The sequence below is a fragment of the Antechinus flavipes genome, chromosome 2, assembly GCF_016432865.1.
Source record: "Antechinus flavipes isolate AdamAnt ecotype Samford, QLD, Australia chromosome 2, AdamAnt_v2, whole genome shotgun sequence".
Classification (NCBI taxonomy): Eukaryota; Metazoa; Chordata; class Mammalia; order Dasyuromorphia; family Dasyuridae; genus Antechinus; species Antechinus flavipes.
Window position 1 is genome coordinate 360,337,707 of NC_067399.1, and position 19,277 is coordinate 360,356,983.

The 19,277-nt window shown below is 37.3% G+C and overlaps 1 protein-coding gene across 1 annotated transcript in view; it reads left to right on the forward strand.

Moving 5' to 3' along the window:
• The window catches only part of TIFAB (TIFA inhibitor), a 93,853-nt gene extending 78,130 nt beyond the window's left edge, over positions 1 to 15,723 (forward strand). Inside the window, 3 exon segments of the mRNA XM_051973684.1 lie at positions 15,284 to 15,523; positions 15,525 to 15,625; positions 15,627 to 15,723. Coding sequence (XP_051829644.1) covers positions 15,284 to 15,523; positions 15,525 to 15,625; positions 15,627 to 15,723 — 438 coding nt within the window.
• The last annotated feature ends 3,554 nt before the right edge of the window (positions 15,724 to 19,277 follow it).

The following is a 19,277-nucleotide window of genomic DNA, read 5'->3' on the forward strand; positions in this document are numbered from 1 at the left end:
AAATATAATGTTTTAGAAGATCACTTTCTAATATAAATCCAACTCCAGGCCACTCAGTAACAATGCAACAAAAGAAAACACAGAGACTTTATTTGACAGGGCAAGGAATATTCTATAGCCATAATTTTCTACTTCTCCCAAGAAAGGAGGTATGTCTTTTCTGGGTCCAAGATTGTGCATTATAATTACGCAGCATTCCAGTTTCAGAGTTCATTTCATTTCTATAATTATAGTTATTCTTAATACTGCTTTTCCTGAATCTGTTCATTTCACTCTGTATTAGTCTACACAAGCTTCCCATTTCTCTGAATTCCTCACATAATCATTTGTAATAGTACAATAGTATTTTATTGTATATAGTTATAACAATTTATTGTGTCACCCTAATAAATGGACACCTATTTTGTTTCCAGTTTTTTACATCCACAAAAAGTACAGCTCCTCAATATTTTTGTATATATGAATCATTTCCTTTTGCCTTTGATTTCTTTGTTGTTTATGCTCTAGCAGGGGAATTTCTAGGTCAAATAGGTAGTGAATTTACTGAATTTTCTCTTGTCATTCCAAATTGTTCTTTTAGAATGTTTGGACCAATTCACAATTTTAGCAACAGTTTCTTAGGACCCCCACCTTCCCACAGCTGCTCTACCACTAACCATCAAAATTTCTTCATGAAAAAATACCATTCCTCTCTTTGTCATTTCAAAATTTTCTTTTTCCTATTTCAGTTCTCCTTTCTTTTTTGGAGAAAAGATTTGAGTAAGTGTTGAAGAAGTTTCTTCCCTTCTATAAAACCACTCATAGATGAGGTAAGAGTACCTGAATAGGTTTTTACTTCAGTAAGATCCCTTCATACTTCCTTTTATTAAATATCTGTAGAGGAAGCCAACAAAGGTAATAAAACTAAAGGATGAAGCTTTTGTTTGGGATTTTGACTACGTGTTCTGTGAACAAAATTGGACTCTAGATCATAGAGTTAGAGTTAGAAGGACCTTAGAAGATATCTAGTTCAATTCTCTAATTTTACAAATGAGGAAATAAAGGCCTAATGAAGTAATTTGGCACAAGCATAAGAAAAAAGAACTTGAACTCAAGTCCTCTGACTCATTCACCTGACCCAAGTCGACATTCTTTCCCTTTGACTACACTACACTAACATGCCCACTAATTTCTCACTAAAATTAGAGTGAATCTTCTTGATGGAACCTGGTAAGCATAATTACTTCTGGTTACTTGTTAACCTAGTTACTCCTTGTGGTTGTTGTGTGATTATGTCTCAGCATTATCAGTCTGTCAGCAAGCATTTATTAAGTCACCACTATACACTAGGCACTGTGCTAAATGTTCTTTATATAAAGAAAGGCAAAACCAAACAAAAACCAGTCATTGATCCCAAGGAACTTACAGTCTAATGGGAAAGACAATATGCAAACAGCAATGCATAAACAAGATAGCTAGACTGAGATATAGGATAAATTGGAGATAATCAACAAAAAAAAGGCACTGGCATTGATGTTAGCCAGGACTTGAAGAAAGCTGAACAAACCATATGGTAAAAGTGACGAGAAAGAAAATTCCAAGCATGGAGGCAAGCCAGTGAAAAGACATGGAGTTGAGAGATGGACTGTCTTATCAAGGAACAGAGAAGAAGCCAGTGTCACTTGAGAATTGAGGGGAAAAGGAGGGCTGAGTAAGAAGTAAAGAAAGTTAGAATGGTAGGAAGTAGCTTTTGAATGACAAATACATTTTATATTCACTCCTAGAAGTGATATGGAGCAGGAAAGTTTATTGAACAGAGGGAGTGATATAGTCAGACCTACATTTTAGGAAGATCAGTTTGACAGCTAATTAAAGGATTCATCAGAGAAGGGACAGACTTGAGGCAGGGAGATCAAGCAAAAGACTATTGCAGTAATCTAGTTAGGAGGTAATATGGGCTTGTACCAAAGTTAGAGGAGAAAAGAAGTGTAGAGGAAGAAACAATAGGTCTTGGGGGAAAATTGGATATGAAGAATGAGTGAGAATGAAGACTAGAAGATGATACTGAGATTTTAAGCTTGGGTTACTAGGAGGTTCTTGATGCTTTATTGTTGTAATAGGGAAGTTAGAGGACAAGGTTTTAGGGAAAAGATGAGTTCAATTTTGGACATGTTGAATTTGAGATGTCTCCAGAGTATTAAAATTTATAATCAATAGATAAGTAAAATAAATGAATAAATAGTTAAATTTTTTAAAATGTCTAAATAGGCAGTGAGCTATGTGAATCTAGAGGTGAGGGCTGGATAAATAAATCTGAAAATTATCAGCATTGAAATGAATGAATGGGAGATGGTGATAAAACTAAGTAAAATAGTATAAAGGAAGATCTGACCTTGATAAAATATTAATATATAAGCTTGGAGAAAGAATGGCCCCCGCCCAACTCTTTGTGCAAGTCCTAATGTGTTGTATAGGAAATGACGTTTTTGGTGGGTGGAGGCGGGGGGGGGCAGGGAAAGGGAAGCAGAAAGAGAGACTGATGACTGGTGTTGACACAGCTGCTCACATTGCTATCGTGACCGTCCTTGACCTCCGATCCCCCTCTGCTAGCTGGCTTCCTGTCACAGCTGCCCATATTGCTATCGCAATCCTTTTTCACCTCTACTGAGAATAAAGATTGAAGATTTTTCCCTTAACCTGAGTTTCTGACTCCAGCTGATTTTAAATACGCGGTCATCACAATAAAGGACAAGCAAAGATAAGTCAGATTTATAAAAGAAAAACCAGGAGAGAGTAGCCCTGGAGATGGATTCTAGTTATGATCATAGATCAAAAGCTCAGCAAGACCTGAAGAATTAACCAAGACAACTACCTCATTTTACAAATGAGGAAACTGAGACACAGAGAAATTTAATATCTTATCCAAGACTACACAATTAATAAGTGACAGTACCAGGATTGACACCCAGGTCTTCTGACATCTTTTCATTGTACACACTCTATAATTTGATTGGCTCAGACTGTGTTAGATTAGTCCCATCTTTGTACAGGACCCATACAAAAAGGCAGAGTTGACAAGCACCTGGAAGGAAGGAGTTCCAACTGTAGAGCATTGTTGCTACTGACCCCTCATGGATCCAGCTGCTGACCTCTTTTGAATCATGTGTTTTGCCATCCTCTTCTGGGGTTTTATTTCTCTGACACTTTGTTTTCACATAGTCATTAAATCTTTATCCAAGGATGATCCACTCTTACCTCTGTTCTGCTTCTTTCCCACCATCCTTGATAGACCAACTGGCCTTGGGGTGACTTTTCTGATCTCTTTTATAGAGCAACAATAGTCTGATTAAATCAAATCATCTCCAGAGCTAAGATTTACTCTTGGACTTTTACTCTTTAAGTATCCAGGCTCCAACAAGGCAAAATCCTCCATCATCTCATTAAAACATTAATGAACATGTCCAACCAAGCCTGCTACATGAAGGTATAACTAAAGTGATCAATAAACTTCTCATCTTTTTTGCCTTTTTGTATTAGTAGGAGATAAGCCTGGGTCACATTGTTAGAAGGGATTTCAGAGACCAGATCGAGTTTACCTTTCCTTTTTATTCCTATTAGCTATCTTCCCATTTCATATATGGAAAAACAGACACAGACAAGTTAAGTGACTTAGCCAAAGTTAAACAACCAGTAGAGGAAGGACTAGTTCTCAGTCTCTGAACTTCTAATTCTGAGTTCTTTGTATTGTGTCTGGCTCATTTTCTCTTTCCTCAGAATGTCCCAATGGAAGAAGCAGTGGAGTAGAGCTTTAAATTTCAAGTCCTGATTGCTGCGTTATTCTGAAAATATTATTATTTTATATATTATATCTTATAATGAATGTACATTGTGTTAGAATTATATGTTATACATAATAATATATTGTAATTAATTATTAATAATAATATAAAAATTATTTTCCTTTTGGGACTTCACTTTTTTATCTATATAATAAGCTATAGTACTAGATCAATGCATAGGTTCTTTCTATCTCTGATAGGCTATGATTTCACTGTCAATAAAAGTCAGCTAAGTGGCAGAGTGGATGTAGTGACCAGGCCTAGAGTCAGGAAGAAGAGTTCAAATGCAGCTCAGATACTTACCAGACTGGTGACCCTGGACAAGGCACTTAACTATTTGCCTCAGTTTTCTCATCTGTAAAATAGAGGTTGTAATTGCACCTATCTCCCAGGGTTGTTGTGAGGATCAGGGGACTTAATAATTATAAAGCATTTAGCACAATGCCTGTTATATAGTAAGTACTATATAAATGTTAACTATTATTATTATTAACCTTTAAGTCTATAATGGGCTGAGGCTTGAGTTGATGCACTGAGGTCCCAAGCACATGAGGCTAAATAGTAATTGGATCATACTCTATTAATATATATGCTTGGAGAAAGAATGGCCCCCGCCCACTCTCTGTGCAAGTCCTGATGTGTTGTATAGGAAATGACGTTTTTGGTGGGTGGAGACAAGGGAGTGGAAGGGGAAGCAGAAGGAGAGACTGCTACCTGGCGTCTTGACACAACTTCTCGCATTACCATTACTACGGCCCTTCATCTCCAGTCCCCCTCTGCTAGCTGGCTTCCTGTTGCAGTTGCCCATATTGCTATTGCAATCCTTCTTGCCCATATTGCTATCGTAATCTTTTTTCACCTCTTCACTTCAATAAAGATTGAAGATTTTCCCCTTAACCTGAATTCCTGACTCTGGCTGATTTTAAATACGCGGTCATCACATAAGTCCATGAAGATTTTCTTTTGATGACCTCTTATTTAACCTTTCCTCAGTGCCAGACTTACCTCTGCACACAGGGACTACTCACTCTGTAACAGGCCTGAGAACACACATACCAAGAATAGTGATAAGACTTGTTTGATCCTGCTTAATCACAGAGGCTTGCCAACAGCAACTATCCTCAGGGGTCCCAAAGGCCTGCTAAGTAAAAGGCAATGGGAATAGAACTTCTTTCTTTCACTGCTTTTGCAAACCAGGTCTTTGGGCCTCCAATTTAGGAATGGATTCTGGGCTCCACTTATTTGAAAGTCTTTCCTTCCTCTTTAATTTCCAATGCTTTCTCTCTTTTAGATATTTTCTATTTATCCTATATAGAGCTTTCTCTGCATATATTTGTTTGTGTGTTATTTTCCCTTTAGATTACAAAGGGAGTTTAGATTACAAGCTCCTTGAGGGTATGCACTGTGTTTTTCCTCTTTTTGCATCTCCAGCACTTAGTACAGTACCTGGTACATTCCAATGTAAAATAAATGTTTTTTTTTAATAACTTTTTATTGATAGAACTCATGCCAGGGTAATTTTTTTTACAACATTATCCCTTGCATTCACTTCTGTTCCAATTTTTCCCCTCCTTCCCTCCACCCCCTCCCCCAGATGGCAAGCAGTCCTTTTACATGTTGAATAGGTTACAGCATATCCTAGATACAATATATGTGTGCAGAACCGAACAGTTTTCTTGTTGCACAGGGAGAATTGAATTCAGAAGGTATAAATAATCCAGAAAGAAAAACAAGAATGCAAGCCGTTTATATTCATTTTCCAGTGTTCTTTCTTTGGGTGTAGCTGCTTCTGCCGGTCTTTGATCAATTGAAACCGAATTAGCTCTCTTTATTGAAGAGATCCACTTCCATCAGAATACGTCCTCAAACAGTATCATTGTTGAGGTATATAATGATCTCCTGGTCCTGCTCATTTCACTTAGCATCAGTTCATGTAAGTCTCGCCAGTCCTCTCTGAATTCATCCTAGTGGTCATTACTTACAGAACAATAATATTCCATAACGCAAAATAAATGTTTAAGTGATTGAGCTTCTTATGATATTTGGTTTGTTTGTTTGTTTGTTTTTACCCTATCCATCAAAGGACTGAGCACTATGGGACCTTAAGGCTAGGCTGATTTTAGCAGTCTCTTTCCTGGTCCTGCTATAAACACACCTGGATTCTAAGTAGTTGAAAGAAATTCCAAATCATCTTCTAAACCATGTGTGTATCTAAAGAACCAAACTGCTCTCAGAGGATTGGCTAAAGCACTGGTTGCAGGAGGCCAACATCTTGAGAGCGGGATCAACAGAAGACTTTTGTTAGTTCTTGAGAGTAGTTTCTCTTTGTAAGCCCAGATCATTTCTAAAACAAAATGGCATCCCAGTGTCTTGTCCTTGGACATTTCCAAAGAGTAAGTGACTCAGTAGAACTTTTGGTGAGTAAAAGGACCTCAGAACAGAACTCTACATCATGACTGAATGGAGCAGAGCAGAGAAGGGTGGGATGATAAGAGAAAATGTTGTGCCAAAGTTCCCTTTTGATGTCCTGACCTAGTTTCCCCATTGTCCTATTTAGTTATTCTGCTTCAAGTTAGAACCTTTCCCTCTTAATGTTTGATGAGATAAAGGTCTACCTCAGTTGCTCTGCCCCAAAACCCTGGGCTATAATCATTCCCTTAAATAGTTGATGAGATAAAGGTTTTATATCTTTAGGTTATAGACATTCCTTCATAATGTTTGATAGGATAGTTTTATCCATTTTAGATGTCATTAGAATATCAGCAACCTCCCTCCATTGTGTCATCCTAGAGGCCTCTCCCCCTCCATTAGGTTATCCCCATCCAGGTACCTCCCCCATGATGTTATTGTTCTTGTTATCCTATAAAAACCTTGCCCTCTGATCCTTAAGTCCTGGACTCTTTGAGACAATAGTCTTGGCCACCCCTGGGACCAAGATCCATTTGATCCCAGTACATCTATCCATTTAATAAACTATTGAATTGGTCTCTTATTTCTGTCTTGCTCAGTTTCTCCGGCATTACAAAAGGTGTGCCCTCCTCAAAGCAGATGAATTTCTTAATGCTAGACATAGGCCATAAGGGCTTGGTGAGATGTGAGTCAGTGAAAAAAAAAATCTCTGCCTCATTATCTTACTACTTAGTTTAAAATATAAACTTCACCTTTTAGGTTCAGGTTGGCTTTTCTGAATAGGTCATCCTCCTTATAAGTTTTGTGGCTTTCATTAAAAGAAGGGCTGAGACCTGGATGGGACCTCTGTCCCAGAACAAAATGGGGCTTACATAATTAAAGAAAAAGAAGTTATAGACCCATCCTTACCTCCAGGCTACTAAGAACTGGTTTCCTGGGCCTAACTCTTCTATGCTCAAAGGTTGTCAGATTTAACTTGCTCCCAAATCAACAGTCCCACAGTATGCCTTAAAGGCAATCAGGTGAGGTGAGAAGGTAGGGCAGTTCTGCTGAGGCTGAGGAATGTGCTCTGACTAGGAAAGAAGTCAAATATTCCTTCCTATCTGTTATCAAGAGGGCTAGATCTTGGCTGGTGCTCAGTTGATTCAAACCAACAAGTATTTCCTGAATGATTACTGTGGGCCCAGCCCTTTGGTTAAACTCTGAGAGAGGATACCGTCTTTATCTTTGAGGAAAGTCATTGTCTGGGAGAAGGCAGAGGAGGAACAGTCCTGGGTCCTGCCCCTAGGGAAGGTCAACATTTGGAAGTGAGACAGTGAAGAGATGCTAATTTAAGCCTTCCAAACTCAGGAACCTTACTGCATAGGGCAAACGAAAGAGCCAGTCCAGTAAGCTTCTGCCATGAAGTTCCAGTCTCAGTTTATATCTATGTCTGACTACTCAGTGGCAGCTTTCTTGGATGGGCAGGGACAGGCCCATCCATAGGCTGTGCTGCCTCAAAGGAGTTCAAAGAAGAGGAAGATCAGCTGGGACTGGCATGGTCGGGGAAGGCTTCACTTAGATGCTGGGGCTCAAGTTAAAGTAAGATCATGGGATTTGTGGACATCAAAATATTGGAGTATGGAGCCTGAGACTTATGGACATTAAAAACTGACTCCAAATCTCTTTCCCATGTGTCAGCCACAGGCCTGAAATAGATGAATAGATTCATTCCTTAAGGATTCTATTCCCAGAAGGGCAATTAGGTAGTGCAGTCTGATAGAATGTTCAGTTTGGAGTTGGGAATATCTGAATTCAAATTTGACCTCAGACTTTAAATAGCTCTGTTACCCTGGGGCAGTCACTACCTAATTTATCTCCCAGGATGGTGGTGAGGATCAAATGAAATAATAATTGTAAAGCACTTAGCACAATGCTGGACACATTGTAAGTGCTATATAAATATTGGTTTTTATTCTCATTATTATAAAGGCCACTACCAAAATATACATTGCCCAAGAAGGGCAAGTTTTTTTATTTTTATATTAATTGTGATTAGGGAACTGAGGAACAGGGCACAGAATAGATAGATGTTGGAGGGGAAGAAAGTGATAGATCCTAAGGTATGCTGTCCAGGATGAGGATAAGGGAGGAGGTTAGAGGGACGAAGGAGTAGGCAACAAAAACAAACCTTTGTTTACTTTATAATTTGGATCCACTTTCTGAAGTTTTTTTCCCCAGTTCTCTAGGCCTTTGCAGATAAGGTAGTCAGGTAGTCACAGCTAGCCACAGAAAGAAATCTCTCCATGGTACTGCTAATCTTTTAAATCCTGGGACTAGTTGAAGCAGCAGATTTTACAGACTTCTGTGAAGACCTTGCAGGAATTTCCCAACCTCATCAACAATACAGTCGCACTTCTCCAAAGGATGAGGTGGTTAGTTTTAATTCTCTTTCCTCAAGGGAAAATAGAAGGGCACATTGAAAGAGAGACATTGTTGAAATACTTTCCTGGGCCAGAGGAGCCAAAATAAACAGAGATCTGTAACAAGATCAAGTGCTTTCAGTAAGAGTCTCTGAAGCCCAGATGTAGCTTTGATGGTAAGGTAAATTAAGTCAACGCACTGGTCTGGGACTGGGCTGTGGAAAGTTCCTTCAAAAACAGCTTCCAAATATATAGCATGTAATCCAAAAAGACTTGTTTTCTAACTTAGAGGTGTTTTTCTTCAAGCTATTTGATGAAACAAGATTGTTAGAAATAAAGATCTCAATAGTGTCTTCTCTTAATGACACGTCTTAATCGTCATTAATGACACATGACTAAATATTGTTTGTTTGAAAAAAGATTGGAGTGTGTGTATGTTGGAGGGGGGGGATGAATATGACTGAACTACAGGTTAAATATGAAGCAATGGTGGGAGGAGGAAAGGAGAAGGAGGTTGCATTGAGTGGTATAATGTCCAGGGCTAAGAAGGTAAGAGGGCCCCCATCTTCTGCCTTGGTCTGGTGGCATTGGGGTTTTGTGTTCAGTTCTGGGAACTATAGATTAGGAAGGACATTATTGGGCTGCAGAATGCTGAGAGCTAGGTGACCTGAGTCATCTGGCTATGTCTCAATAATTCATCCATGTCATACTAGCAATAATAAAACTTAACCTCAGAAATGTTGCAAAGTCTGTTGTGCCACAGTTCTCTTTTAATGTCCTGACCCAGTCTCCCTAATTGTCCTATTTAGTTACTCTGCCTCAGGTTATAACCATTCCCTCTTAATGTTTGATAGGATAAAGGTCTTATATTTTAGACCTTAGGCTATACTTATTCCCTCTTACTGTTTAATGGGATAAAGGTATTTATCCATTTTAGACATCATTGGCATATCAAGGGCCTCTCCATTACCTCCCTCCACATTATGTCATCCTAGGTATCTGCCTGCATTATGTCATCCTCATCCTAGGTTCCTCCCCCGCATTAAGTCATCTCCATCCAGGTACCTCCCCCATTATGTCATTGTTCTTGTAACCCTGTAATCTTGTAAAAATCTTGTATCCGACATTTAGTGCTGGATTCTTTGAGATGATAATTTCATTCAGCTCTGGGACCAAACCATGGCTCCATTTGGTCCCAGTAAATTTCTCCATTTAATAAATTATTAAATTGTTCTCTAATCTCTATCTTGCTCAGTTTCTTCGGCATTACAAGTCCAAGAAAATGCTTTAAAAATTATAAAGCACTTACTATGTGTAAAGAATTGTTATTATCATTCATTTATTATTTTTAAAGGAGATTATATATTTGGTTCACTAAGTAATGAAGAGAAGGCTATAGCATTAAACAGATCCACTCTGATCCAATTTCTACCTCAAGTGGCCAAAGTGATTTTTATCAAATTATAGGTCTGATCTTGTCATCTTCTATCAATACACTCTATTGTCGTTATTGTCTCCAGAATCAACTGTGAAATCTTTTGTTTGACATTTAAATTTCTTCACAATCTTATTCCTTCCTACTTTTCCTGCCCACTTGTTATTCCTTGAACATGATATAACACCTCTTATCTCTGGCTATTCCTCATTTCTAGAATCCTCTCCATCCTCCCAGTGTTTCTGACTTTCTTTAAGACACAGCTCCAATCCTATCTTCTGCAGGAGGCCTTTTCTGGTCTCCCCTACAAACTACTGTACCATTTCCTCTGAGACTACTTTCTATCCACTTTGTATTTACTTAGTTATGTATATATTGTCTCTTTCATCAGAAAATAAGATTCTTGAGGATAGAGATTGTTTTTAACTTTCCTTGTATCCTCAAAACAAACACTAAATAAGGACCAGGGATGTTAAATCATTTGCCTCTGATCTCCTAGCTATGTAGTAACACAGGGATTTGAACAAAGATCATCTGATGTCAAATCCCTCATACCATGTTTCTTTCTGCTTCTTAATTGACTTTTTGAACCCAAATTTTGGACTTTTTCATTCTTCCCCTATTGAATTTCATCTTATTCAGTTTAACTCAATATTCTAAACTGAACTGAACTTTTTGATTCTGTTCTAGTGTGTTAGGCTTCCCAGGTTTATCACCATCATACTCAGGTAATCAATTTTTCTTTGAAGAGACGAGGCAAAAGTTCAAGGAAGTCCATCTAGTCCAGCCCCTTCATTTTACTGAAAGAAAGGAAACAAGTATTTATTAAATACCTACTATGTGCTAAGAACTGTAGTAAGAGCTTTATGAATATCTCGTTTAATTCTCACAACATCCTAATTATCCCTATTTACAATTGAGATAACTGAGGCAAACAGTGTTAAGTGATTTGGCCAAGATCACACAGCTAATTTAGGCAAGATAACTGAAATCTTCCTGATTCCAGGCTAAATACATTTAGCAGCCCAGCTACCTCTACTGGTCAAGAAAATGAAGACCCTGATAAGTTTAGGGATACAGCCAGGAAATTGCACTTCTAGAATTGGAATCCTTATTCCTGATTACAAATTCAGTATTCTTTCCACTATGCAACATTATTTCTTCATTAATTAGCTTTATTCTACAAACATTAATTAGTTTCCCATGTGCAGAACCCAAAGAATACAAAGATCTGTCTTTAAGGATTTTACCTTCTAGTGGAGTAAAGAAGGTACAAATAATGCAAATATGCAAAAGTATATTGTATTAAAATAAAATAATATATTATAATATTATATTATTAATACAATAACATGTTTTATTATTAAATAAAATATAACACAATGCATTAATAATGCAAATAATATAATACACTATAATTTAATACAACATAATATAAATATAAATCAGATAATACAAGGCAGGATATAAGAAGGATAAAGTGATATGGAAGTTTAGAATCAGATAAATCCCTGAAGGCTCTGGGAAGACTTCATGGAAGATGTGATATTAGAGCTCAGGTTATAAGAATGAGTAGGATTTCAGCAAATGGAAATTAACATTAGGGAGAGTGTAGGCATAGTGAACATAATAGGGTGAATAGAGATTTGATAGTGCAGTTAGAATATACTTCTTTCCCACTTCAGCTAGGTGATGAGTCCAGTAGATAGAGCACTTGGCCTAGAGTCAGGAAGACTTACCTTCCTTTGTTCAAATCTGATCTCAGACATGTATTAGCTGTGTGACCCTGGGCAAGTCACTTAACCCTATTTGTCTCACTTTTCTCATCTGTAAAATAATCTGGAGAAGGAAATGGCAAATCTTTCCAATATCTTCCTGAGAAAACCCCAAATAGGATTATATAAGGATATGAGAGGGGGAGATTTGGGCTTGTAACTAAATCAGAAACTTGGGGAATAATACCAAGTCTATCATTTATTGAGCTATCATCTCATTAATTTCTCTGAGCAAACTCAAATATTCATTCTTCTAATGTTTATGAAGCCTCTGTTATGAATATGGATGAATGTGGAAATATCTAGCCATACCTGTTGTCTCTCACCACTAGAAATAAGCTTTTCAAATAAAAGTTCTAGATTTGGCATCAGATGATCTGGAGCAATCATTTCATCTCTCCTATGATCTTTCCAGAAGCTGTAGATGTTTTATCTGGAGAAAGAAAGTATGGTTGGTTTAGCTAAGCAAAACTGAGCATAATATACCTTCAGGGTCAGTATTCCAATCCCTCATTTTTCAGGTGAGGAAAGTGAAAGGTCCAGGAAGATAAGTGATTTTGTCAGGGTCATAGAAGTAGGGGATATCTGAGGCAGGATTTAGACCAAAACTCTTCCATTTCTGTCCGTGTATCCCATTCTAGAAACAGTGCTCAAGGCAAGTATCAGTGGAAATCATGAAAGCCCCACACCTTCATATCTTCAGATGGAGTCTGAACACTGACCTTGTCACAGAGACTTAGGGTTCTGGTGAGCAAGAAAGAGAAAGAGACATGTGAATCAGAGAAAGAGGTCAGGTATAAGGATCAGGGGAACCTTAAAAAAGGGAAACCTTTTTTACCCTGACAATAACCCTTAGCAATCCAGAGGTCAAGGAAGGGGTCAGAGGGCACTAAGAATAGCACTGGCAACCACTTTTCCCAGGGGACAACTGGTCAATAGAGATTATCCTGGGCTTGGGAAACATCTAGAAACCAAGCTTCCAGCCTTATAGCCTCACTAGAAAGTCTCTTATGTTCTATGGTTTATAGAAATCAATGTTTTCCAAAGCATTTTTAAAAACAGTTTTATTAGTGACTTGGTTGAAGCTAGAACAATTATCAAATTTGCTGGTGAAAGAAAGTTGGAAGGGAGACATGCTGAATGACAAAGTCTTGATAGAAAAAATCTTGATATAGATCCAATAAGATATAGGGATGAATGTTCCAACAATGGCACAGGGTTAGAGAAGGCATGGCTAAGCAATTAGTCTTGGGAAGTAGACTGGGGATCCTAGCAAAATATCAACATATTGATTTGGCAGCCAGAAAAGCTTGTGTGATATAGAGTCAAAGGAGATCATAGTTTTGCCATCTTCTTCTCTGGCCAGACCACATCTGTAATTCAGTTCATTCTTGGGCATCATTTTAGGAAGTTCATTTAGTCCATTTTTCATTTAGGAAGGGCATAAACAAGTTTGAGTATCTCCAAAAGAGGGTAATCAGAATATTGGAAATCATAGAACACAGTCAAAGTAACGAGGAATGTTTAGCCTAGAGAAGAGGACTCTTAGGAGGGATGTGATCTCTATCTTCAAGTGTTTGAAGAGATATCCTTTCTGTTTTTGTTTTTTAATAAAAATAATTTTTTAGTTTATTTGTTTTTTAATAATAGCTTATAATTTTTCCAAATACATGCAAAGATAGGTGTCAACATTTGCCTTTGCAAAACTTTGTATTCCAAATTTTTCTCCCTCCCACCACTAGACAGCAAGCTATTCAATTCAGTATAAGTTAAACATGTGCAATTCTAAAGATATTTCCATATTTATCATACTGTGCAAGAAAAATCAGATCAAAAGGGGAAAAACATGAGAAAAAAACTAAGCAAACAAACAACAACAATAAGGGTGAAACTATTGTGTTTTGATTCACAGTCTTCTAATTCTTTCTGTAGGTGCAGATGGCTCTTTCCAAGGAGATTCACTTTGAAAGAGAGAATAGTTTTGTTTTACTTTACCTCAGTCTAGAACTAGGAGCAGATTTCAGCTCAATTTTAGAACCAATTTTCCAGAGCTATCCTAACTGGAATGGGCTACCCAGCAGGGACTTAATTCTTTCTCAGTGAAGATGTACAAAAGGAAGTTAGATGACCTCTGAGGTCCTTTCTAATATTAAAATTATGTGAATATTGAAGGTTTCAAACATATCCTAGAGTAAATATTATTTTTATGTTTGAGCATCAAATCATTCTCAGTAAAAGTTACTGAAACTTGAAACCTTCAGGTAATATTGTTGCAAACCAGGAACACAGTAAGACTCTTTACTTCTTCATCATCATCCTGTAGACTGGAAAATCTTTAGTCTGTGACTAAGAGACACCCCAGAAGGACAGAAAGGAATAATCATTTATTAAATACTTCCTATATGCCAGATACTGTGCTAAGTACTTTAAGAATATTATCTCATTTGATCCCCATATAAACCCTGCAACATAGATGCTATTATCAATCCCATTTTCAGTTGAGGAAAAACTTACACAACTAGTGTCTAAAGTCAAATTTGAACTCAGATTTTCCTGATTCCAGGCTCAGTGCTCCATCCATTGCATCATCTAGTTGTCTATAAGTAGTACAGAAGAAGAAGAAACCTGAAAACTTATAGAAATCTAAAGAGCAAAATATACTAGTACCTAGCCTGAGAGTTCCTCTCCTTCAGCTTTCTTGGCATTGAGTGAATCATCTTAACAGTCCTATGACATTTGGCCAGCAGGGATCATTAAATCTATAGGAGTTCAGTTATTTGTCCAAAGTCACCAACTAAGCTAATAGCAGAACAGGGAGTGGAGATGGGGTGGGGCTCTATTGCCTCTGGACATCAGTTTCCTCACCAGTAAAATGAAGGAGTTGAATTAGATGATCTTTAACTTCCTTACTAACTCTAAATCCTATGTATTAACTTTGTATTAAATTCTGTTTTAACATTGACCTTTGTCTTAGAAAATTACTGGCTTTAGTCAAAAAAATAATGTTCAGTTATCAAATCTTACTTGAGGCCCTTTCTGACCACAATTGCCATTTATTTAACTTCTTCTATTTACTTTTATTACCAGTATGTATTGCATTTCCAGTAGAATATAAACTCAATGAGAACAGGCACTAAATCACATTTATTGTTTTCTCAGTGCCTGAAACAGGGCCCAGCATATGCTGGAGTCTAATAATACACATATGTGTACATATACATATATATTCTTAAAATATTCATATATGTGTATACACACACACACATATAAAAACACATATACACACATACATGGAAACAAGTCTGGGGGATAAGAATACTTCAATCCACTTATTCAAATCCATATTCCTATATCCTTTCATCACAGGTTTATTTCAGGATCTCAGCTTCCCTATATATACATGTTCAGATCAATGACTGTCCTTCAAATAGCCCTCTGTCACAGGAAAGGGGGATCTTTGGAGACATCCCTCATCACCTGGAGCATGACACTACCCATTTAGTCATTGGAAGAGAAAGCCATAACACTCATTTCAAATTTAGGCTTTCTGGCATCTCTCACTGCCATATATCCCTGGAGCCATATCTGGAGAAGGGAAATGTCTGCCTGACATTCTGTCTGAAGATCCTAAACAGAAGCAGCAGAGTGTGGGTGAATGGACTGACCTTGAAATACCTGGAGCAAAGTCTCAGTGACGGCAGTTAGCAAGGTCATATTTTCTGGAGTCCAGATGGTTATTCATGTTAAGGTTGGTGCTTCTAAAGAAAAGTTTGCCTGTTGTATCCATTTCACTGATTTACAAGGTAAAGGCAGAGGAGACAGAAGAGTTTGAAGCCTTCCAAGAGAATCCAGAGCTCCCACAAGAGACCGGGGAGTTAAATTAAATTCCAGCATTTGTGGGGTTTTGACTTGAATCTTTAGTATCTCAGGACAACCTTTCGCCCACCAGAGAAAGGCAAAGAAGGAAAAATAGAAATATAGCCCACAAAGGAGTTTCAGGACAGTAAGTTTCACTAGCCCACTGGGTGAAAAGAACTCCTTTGTTGATAACAAGAATTTAAGATATTAAAACATGTTCCCTAGAGCCTAACATGGTATGGGCTGCTGGCCCAGCTGAAATAATGAGCTAATTCTAGCAGGAATAAAATGTCTTAACTAGTTACATCTATGGAAGGTAACTGTATAACCTCATATATTTTTAAAGGCCCTGTGGGGCCTCCAAGATGGGAGAAACTGTGTAAGTGTGTCTTCATATATGGTGTTTGATTTTTTCCCCCCTCTATATCACCCTTTTGCTTATATGTGGGTTATTTCATGTTGTTAATTTTGTGTTCTGTCTCCAGTGTGGTAATTTAAGTTATTGAAGGAATGTACCAATATATGTAGCAATTATGTTTGTGATGATATGAAGTTACCTATGGCTTTTAAATCCTCATATGCACTTAAGGCTTATGGAAGTCTGTATTTAATAAAAATATATGTATTTCATTAAGTAGGCATATTTAATAGATTTTTCTGCTCTTCAACTGTATCAAATGTACCCCTATGTTATCATCCACAAAAAGGAGGAAAATGAAATCAAAAAGGCATTAATGACAATGGAAGAAATTGGATTCTAGTGGAGTAGACAGATAAATGGACTAGAAATTAGGAACCTGGCCTCCAGTTCTTATTGCAGCCAACTGACCTTGGGGATGCCCCTTCTATTCCTTCATCTATGAAATGAGGGTTCTCCCTCCTAGCTTCAGTAATACATGACTTTCATATCTATATTTCTTTCTTTGAAAAGTCAGAGGAATCAAAGAATCAAAGCTGGATCCAAAAGGAGCTGGAAGGTAACTCAGAAATCATGTCTTTTTAACTCCTTCATTTTACAGATGAGGAAAGTGAGGACCAGAAGAGCTAAGTGGTTTGCTCAAGGTCACATTAAACAAGATAGTAACTGGTCCGAATTAGTGACAAAATCAAGGAATCTTGTTGGTAGGGACTTCAGAAGCTTTCTAGGTTAACCTCTTTCTCCATCATTTATTTGATTTATTTATTAAGTATTATTTTATTTATTATTTATTTATTAATCACCTCTATGCAAACTGGCTTACTTTAAATTGGGAGCTCCCTGAAGAGTAGGAATTGTTGCTTTTTTTTGTCTCCCCAATGTTTAGCAGTGACCGGCACATAGTAGATGCTTAATAAATTTTTTTTGACTATTTACTTTTGACTTGGACTTGAAGATTCAAAGTGAAAAACAAAATAAGCCTACTTTTCAGGACCTTACATTCTACTAAGAAAGACACAATATAAAGCATATGCAAAAATGAATGGAGTAATTTGGATGCATGGAAGGCACCAACAGAGAGGAAGAATGGGATCACTAAAAGCTTCATGATGGAGCTGCTTGGGGTTTAAAGAAAACAAGGCAGACATGAGGAGGGAATGCATTTTAAGCACAGAAGAACAGTCCATGCAAAAGTATGGAGGTAGGATATGGTACACAATATCTGACAAGTAATCATGATGTCTTAACCTAAAGATTTCCAGTGATGGGGACCCCACTTTCTCCAAGATGACCCTTCCATCATCTTTCTTGTCATTATCCAGAAAATTGGTGCTTCTTGGTAATCATCTTTTTCCCATCTAATCTGGTTTTGTCTCAAGGTTTTGTCTCATGCTTATATGTAGCAGATCTTTGGCTATTTGAGTCTTGGTTAAGGTAGCATAAGTGTAGAAGGCTTAATTCAAGCATGAAAGGCAACATAACCAATGAGCCATTAGAAATAAGCTGGATAGTTTCTCTTTCACCACCATCCCTTCTTTATTTCATTGTTGATGCTTAATGTGCTAAATGTTTCACTAGGGTAGAAACAAGATAGAGACAGAATATAACTGAAAGACTCCTGCACTGAGAGGCAGTAGGCCTGGGTTTTATTCACAACTCTAACACTTGTCATATGACTGAAGACAACTCTATATAAGCATTAGTTGCCTCATCCATCAAGTGTGAATAATAACTGCCTTCCTTATCTCATGTTTTTTTTTTTAATTTGTTTGTTTGGTTTTATTTTGTTTTGTTTTTTTGTGAAGGAGTAAATTTTAAAATGTGATGAAAAATATGACAAAAATTTGTCATGAAAGGAGGGAATTCCAGAAAGTTTCCAGGAACCATTTTTTTATTTTTCATTCCATATCTCTAAATAGGATCATGTCAATAACCATAGGCTTACCCAACAATCCCTAGCCCAATAAGTTGATCAATAAGGATTTATTGCCTTTGTGGTTGCTATTGTTAAGTTGTTTCAGTCATTTTAGGTGGCATCCCTTTTTTCTAGTATGTTTTATTGGCATTATTAACTAACTGTAAGCAAAAGAAAATTTCTACTCTCAGAATCCCAATAATTATTTTGATTCTTTTGACTCTTTATGACCCCATTTGGGGTTTTCTTGGCAAAGATTCTGAAGTACTTTGCCATTTTCTTCTCCAACTCATTTGACAGATGAGGAAACTGAGGCAAACAGAATTAAGTGACTTGTTATATAGCTAATAAGTGACTGGGGCTTTATTTGAACTCAGATCTTCTTGATGCCACCTAGTTGCCAATTTTATTGCTTATTTTGTGCCAAAAAATTATGCTAAATGCTAGGGATACGTAGAAAGACAAATGATAGTTCTCACCATCAAGTTGGAGTCCAATAGGGGAGTCAACATGCAAACAACTATGTACAAACAAGCTATATAGAGGATAAAATAGAAATGATAAGTAGAGAAGAGGCATTAATATTAAAGGAGTAAGGAAAGGCTTTATATAGAAGACAGGATTTTAGTTGGAAATTAAAGGCAGCCAGGAGGCAGGAATGAGGTAGGAAAGAATTCCATGCATGGGCAACAGCCAGTGAAAATGCTTAGAGTTAGGTGACTGCTAGTGACTATGGCCCAACATACAAAGTTTCCCAGTTTCACATAAAATTTACATAAAAATACACGTGGAAAGCCATCCAGATAACTAGATTTCCCAGAGACATATTGTTCTGCAACACAGAGATCTCCTCTGGCTCCTTTGGCCATCTATATGGTCACAATATGAACTCTCCTTTCTTTTATCAACTGCTTGCAAGCAGTCTCAGCGGAAACCAGAGACTAATATCCTTGCTAGAAATATTAGCAGTAAGTATAGGTAGGTATAGCACAATGGATGGAGTGCTGCATTTTGAATTCAAATCTGGCCTCTGACATTAATTGTGGAAACCTGAGCAAGTCACTTCACCTAATTTGCTTCAGTATCTACATTTGTAAAATGAACTGGAGAAGGAAATGGCAAACCACTCCAAGAAAATCTCAAATGGGATCAGCTAAACAACATAGCTTTCCCTCTGGTCAATTGTCCTGCCTCCCTAATGGTGGAATAACAGTGGTGTACTGACACACATACATACTTCAAACTGA